The following is a 6,689-nucleotide window of genomic DNA, read 5'->3' as shown; positions in this document are numbered from 1 at the left end:
GATCTTCATCTTTGGTGTGAGGACCCTCCGTGGCCAGGTGGTCAAGGTTGCTGACTTGCCCCTCATAGATATGGGTTTGAATCTCACTTTTGGCGTAAAATTCTTTATAGAGGTAGCCCTGCTGGTGCCTGATCGTAATGAAACAATGCAGGGGATGCATATTGGGTTTTCCTCAGAAAGAAAAAAAATAGACATAGATTCTAGTTAAATTAGGAGGGAAAGTGGGAATCATTACATCCATTAATGAGAAGAAATAGTTAATTCCAGTAAATTTTACATTTTTTATCTCTTTACATACTGTTACAACAACTACAAATATGATAATTATAAGTCTCTGGTTACATGGCAAGAGCAAAGAAAAAATAATAATAAGGACATAATAGGTTGTTTAAACTAGATTCTAATTAATGACATAAATGTGTAATAGTTGTACTGGTCACAATGTAATAAACAGAACTTTACATTGGAAAAAACCTGCTCAGACCATCAGTTTTCCAATTTCATGACTATGTAAGCCAGTTCCTATTCATAATGTTTTTGGCATTTATATAAATTTAAACAAGCGCCATTACTCACGCGGTCAAATTCTCATTTGAGCTGTCAGTTTAGAACATATTCCATAAACATGGTGTTGACTTGTCAGATACAATTAGTATCCCTAGCTTTCTTGGTGATTTTAGTGGTTAAAAGATCATTAAATAACATTAGTCTAGTGATTTAGTTTTGGGCCTAGGTACGTGCTACAAGTCTCAGAACTTTGTAAATTTTATTAAGAAAGTATAAGAAATTTATTTACTACCGTTTAACCGCCCCCTCCCCCAACAGCCTCAGAACTAGTTCGATTAAATATGGAACAATAGGGAACTTATCATATATTTAGATTCTAATCAAACTAACCATCTAACATCATGGAAATGTCTGGAAATTATGGTCTTACGAAGGAAACATATATACAAAATTGGTATCTGTCTTTAGAAAATTGACTTTGAGAGGTATCTCGATCAAAGATGAAGGTAAATTTTATTAGTTGTCGATATTAATGTACCAATATAAATAATAATTTAGCGTAGAATCGTCCACTTAGTTCGCAATGAGAGGGGGTGGGGAATGGTTTTAGAATTATTTAATAAAAATGGACCTTATTAAGTTATTTATGGATTGAGCAACATGTGTATATTTAAATAAACATTATGGAGAATGAGTATACAATATAAATTACTAGAATTAGAGGAAGGGTGTTATTTTGCAGAGGGACCAGGGCCAAAACACCATTTTTGGGGAAGGGGCCTCAGCCTTTTTCTTGGGGAAAATATGCGTGATTTTGGCATACTTTGGGAAAAGGGGTCTCAAATTTAACATAAACTTTTAACAAGTTCTTTAAAATAGAAAAGCAAAAGGCACTGGGAAATACAAATGAGGCAGTCAAAATCCTTAATTCAACACCATCATTTAATTTTGTTCTTAATTCTATGGGAAATTTCAAAAGACTGGGGAATTTTGAGGACCAAACTGGGGAAAAAAAGAGGCTAGTTTTGTTGCGGAAGTAGCCTATATTCGGCCTCTACAAAGAAGGGTTTTTTGGCCCTGGGGACTGTTGTCATTTTCTTCTTTTTTTTTTTTTCACTTATACACTATGTAATCTAATCACAGGGCCGGGGGCCCACACACACAGTGTTTGGATGGTATATACTGCTTGATGGTAACCTTAAAATGAGATTCAAATCAAAACCTTATAATATGTACATGTATCAGATGTCACAACACCATATTCTATGGTTAAAATATCAATTTTTAAAGGGGGAGGTACAAATAAACGTTTGCAAACAATAACACAACATAGTTGTGATTACTTATTTGTGCATATAGCCATGAAGCGCTCTTCATTTATCTGTTTCAAACTAATTCACGAATTCGAAAACCTAGCTAAACGCCGTTTTCAGGTACTTTCTGTACATAGCTCTGGGGAATTCGCCTAATGTAGTGTAATAGCGAACTCGATGTTTTCGGTATTTTTTTTAAATTAAATTGAAATAAAACAGTTATTTCTTTATAAAGAAATAATTAAATAGCATTGTATGAATAATTCCATACAAAAAATAAAGTAAACACACAAGTTTACGCAGAAAATAACCTTATTTATTATGGTAGATTCCACCACGTCTGTTTGAATTTTATTGATTTTCGTTATAAACAATTTATTTTTTTGAATAATTTGCAGTAGATATTTAAGGAATATTGATAATTTTCAAAAACATCAATGTTTTCCAGCTTAAACCGTGAAATAATGATAGAAAAATAGAAATATCACGTAACTGTGTTATGTACTTCATTTGGTGTAATTCCCCAGAGCTAAAACGGTAACGTACCGGAAAACGGTGTTTAGCTAGGTTTTCGAAAAGGTCAATTCTTCAAATCAGTGCAGAATTAAGTTGTCTTTCTGTTTATCAACTCAAAGTTTTGGAATTAAAGTTAAATTTTTGGCATTGATGGACAATGCTGAATGGTAGGAAATTTTCGTAATAATTTCCTCAGCTACGACTTATCACAGCCTCTTTATATTTGGTATACAGCATTAACATGTGGTCCCATACTGTGTAATTCAATTTCACATGTTTTGCTCTTCCACCTCCTGTTTACTGACTTATAGTCTAATTTTAAACAGTAATGGTCAATCATAGCATCACAGCCGATACAAATGCAACCTGGCCATTTCTGTATTTGACCCGATTTTATTTACTTATTCAAAAATTACTTTTTCAATTTTTTTAATGTTCTATTTTGCATGCTGTTTTTTAACACAATGACCAGCCCAGGTCCATTAAAATATTTGGCTAAACTAAAACCCTGATATGAGATATACTCACTGGAGGAGGTATTTCCCAGCCTGTGAAAGAAAAAAAAATCTTTTGCAGCCAAGACTTTGTTAACCTTAAGTTGGAACGAAATGATGCATTCCAGTTTTTTTATTTTTTTATTTTTATTTTTTTAATCCTAATAGTTTCATTAGCAGCTATTATCTATTTTGTTTTACAGTGTTTTACAGATGGCCTACAGAACAAGAAGGAAGTGCCAGAAATTGACAAGCTTTATTGTTTGTAAACCAGATCTCTCGGTTAGATTTATTGATACATTCAAAGGTAAATTTTACTATTTCTTGACTAATTGTGTTCATTCGAGTACTGTTGATGTATGGGTAATGAGAAATGAGAATATAAACCAGATTTAACCCATTACTAAATTATAGTAAATATACACCCCATTTCACGCATTATATTAGTTGATCGATATAAACACCTTGTCTCGCTCTTGTATGTAACAATTACAGTCCAACTCTGCATAAGCAAAAAACTAGATCTTAGTCAGATGATCCTGCCAGTCTTTTTTTGGTAAGGACTGGTTAAAACTTATATGAGTTTGTGGGTCAGTGTGACTCTGGTGTCTAACACATATTCAGAAATGTTTATCCTATCATAAATATGACCTGCATTTTAATGGATAACTCCTCAAAGGCATTTTGTCTGAAATCAATCATTTTTCACCTCTGATTTATGTGGAGAAGTTGGCAGTTACTTGCTGAGATCAGGTTACTAATATAGTACCAGAACAGAATCCAAGAACACTAGTGACATGATAATAACCAGCTGTTGCATAAGTGAAATACTGTTGAAAAGTGGCTAAAACCCGTAACAAACAAAATTTGTTCAATTAAAACAGTCTACAGGGTCATTCTGTAAGGTCACAACTTTGATCTGCATATTATAGATACAATGCAGCTCAAATTCTTGTTGCATTTTGAGTAATGATGATTTAAGATGATTTTTTTTTCAACTTGACTTTTACTTTTAGAAATTAAATTGAATCTTGGGAAATCATAACAGTGTTTTCATTTTTATCTGAAGCAAAAGATGCTCAAAAGAAAACAGCTGATTTCGCCAAGGGTCATGGGTGATAAGAGCAGTTCACTGAAGTATGAATGTCATGTCTTAATTAATCAGATTACTTTAATCTGTTAGATTTGAAATTGTATTGTAATTATCATGTTGAAGATAGAATTTGTCATGAATAACTATTGTGGTAGGGAAAATATTCTAAGAATGCATTAATAATATAATAAAAGTTAGGTGCTCAAAAGAATCGTTTATTTTGCAGGATATGGGTTATTTGCAAACACATTCATACGAAAAGGAACTCATATTGGAAATTATGAAGGGGAATTGATATCAGAGAAGGAAGGAAACAGGCGCCTTAACAAAAATGAAGAAAATAAAGGATCTGGTAGTTACCTGTTCTTCTTTAAGGAAAAAGGGAAAACTCTATGGTAAGAGATTGATTTTAAAAGTACCACTTCACCATTTATTCAAAAAGTTGTTTGCATCAGAGAAAGGAATTGATTTTGCAAGGTTACAAGCATCAAGTTCACTTTTAACACACTTGCTTTTATACATGATTCACTTCATCTAAAGACATCATGGAGAAATTCATGTGGAATCTAATATTTATGAAGTGATCATCTTAAATGACAATAGTAAACTATTATAACTTGCTATACAAATTCAAAAATTTGAACATCAAAGGGACAAATTAAAATATAATGGGACAATTGGCTACTTCCTTAGTAGTAGAAATTGACCCCACGGGGATGATCTTTTTGCAGCACTCATAGTGCAGAAAGAGTGGAATTGCTAGCCGAAAATAATAAATTTCAAGTTTCAACACATAAAACAGATCATAAAATTATTCCTGTAATAGATGCGCAAACCAGATTTTGATTATCTGCATGCAACACTAAAATCTGCCCAGTTCTGGTATGTACCGCACAAACAAATCTTTATCACTGTAAAAAAAAGACGTCCGTTCACATGAAAGTCTCAGAAAGATTTACAAAATGTCTCAGCACAATATTTTGTGCATGTTTGAAAGGGGAGGAGGGGCAGTGATTTTTCTCTCCAAATTGGGAAGAGGCCTTAGCCTCTTCATTTTGGGAAAAATTAACGCTAAAAATGCTAAATTGGGAAGTAAAAAAGCTGGTTTAAGTTCAGATTTTTGGGAAAACTGCATGATTTTAAAGAAAATTTCAATTGGGAAGAGGCCTTCTTTCGGAGTCTGTTATACAAGTAGGAAAATCACTGAGGGGACTCAAACAAAGTCAACAATTTATTGCATTTTCCTTTTTAGCTTGACTATTCGATAACAATAAGTAGAGCTATTGTAGTCGCCCGAGTGTCGGCGTCTGCGTCGGCGTAACCACTTATGTTAAAGTTTTTGTAATAGTTCAAATATTTTCAAAGTCCATTGACATATGGCTTTGAAACTTTGCACACTTGTTCACCATCATTATCCCAACCTGTATACAGGGGGAGGTAACTGTATCAAGCATTTTGACAGAATTATGCCCCTTTTTCGACTTAGAATTTACGTTAAAGTTTTTGTAATAGTTCAAATATTTTCAAAGTCCATTGACATATGGCTTTGAAACTTTGCACACATGTTCACCATCATTACCCCAACCTGTAAACAGGAGGAGGTAATTGTATCAAGCATTTTGTTTTTTACTATCAAGCACTAAGAATAGTCGAGCATTGCTGTCCTAACGACAGCTCTTGTTTTAGTAAACTGCAGGACCATGAAGTACATATTACAGCAGGACAAATGAAAATTCTAAGCTTCTTGTACTTTAGGACATGATTGTTGCTTGCAAAAAACTTGTTGAACCCTTTAATATTTAATATGTATTGTATCTAGAATATTTGAAAAATTCCAGTATTGATGCCACTCAGAGTGACTGTAAAGCGAGATATATCAATGATGATCACAGAAGTCCCAATTCAAAAGTTGTTGCAGAAAAAGATGCTACTTTAGCAATTTATACTATAAAAGATATACCACCAGATACAGAAATAACATTCAACTATGGTGATCCTAGTGTCTACTGGAGAAAGGTTAGTAAAAACATCTACATTACTAATGTATAGGGCTGTCATTGATTATCGTGATATCGATATATCATCGATATTCATCATCCGATACAATATCAATACACACTTTCACATATCGATACAAGCTAAACAATTTTTTTTATTTATGTTAGTTAATATACCTCTATTTTGGCTAATAAGAGAAGTGATTTTTTTCTAGTTTTCTTGATTAACTTGAACTTTAAAGTCCGTTTTCAACTGTCAGTGACAAGAATAACAGAAAAAAACAAACTTTCTGCTAGATTGTAGTATTTGTTATGTGTAATACAAGCATGCATAACACCATTATCCCAATTTATAACACATATACAAATGTTTTTCATTGTATCTACTGTCAGTTCATATATTGATGTATTGTTGATATTTGTCTCTCCATATATTAATACAAAATCTATGACAGTCCTACTATTGTTTTCTTGGTATATTAGAACAGTTACTTTTAATTCAAATCATGGTTATTGCATTCAGATAATTATGGCAGTTCGGCTAGAGGCAGTGTAAAACTGTCACAGTAAAGGGGTGGGGAACAGGGATTTCTGAATTTATAATATAGCATGCTTATAGCAATCTAGTTTAGGATTGTACTTTAGGCCACTTTGGTCAATGTCCCTGATGTGGATTATAGAAAAATGAATTCAAATCAATAACTTTCAATAGGAATAAGATATTGCAGCAAAATTTGGATGTTACTTCTAAGTAGACAAGTACAGAAAG

General features: G+C 32.9%; 1 protein-coding gene across 1 annotated transcript; it reads left to right on the top strand.

Annotated features, from left to right (window-relative positions):
- Positions 1-211: 211 nt before the first annotated feature.
- LOC132740040 (N-lysine methyltransferase KMT5A-A-like) lies at positions 212-5,939 on the top strand (the record flags this gene model as incomplete). The annotated part of the gene is given in 4 exon segments (XM_060727895.1): positions 212-1,013; positions 3,034-3,137; positions 4,150-4,318; positions 5,762-5,939. Coding segments are annotated over 3 exon segments (441 nt in total), but the record flags the coding sequence as incomplete, so codon positions are not given.
- Positions 5,940-6,689: the final 750 nt, after the last annotated feature.

The sequence above is a fragment of the Ruditapes philippinarum genome, unplaced genomic scaffold, assembly GCF_026571515.1.
Source record: "Ruditapes philippinarum isolate M1 unplaced genomic scaffold, ASM2657151v2 ctg10279_1_1_1_1, whole genome shotgun sequence".
Taxonomy (NCBI): Eukaryota; Metazoa; Mollusca; class Bivalvia; order Venerida; family Veneridae; genus Ruditapes; species Ruditapes philippinarum.
This window is presented reverse-complemented; position numbering and strand designations above follow the sequence as displayed.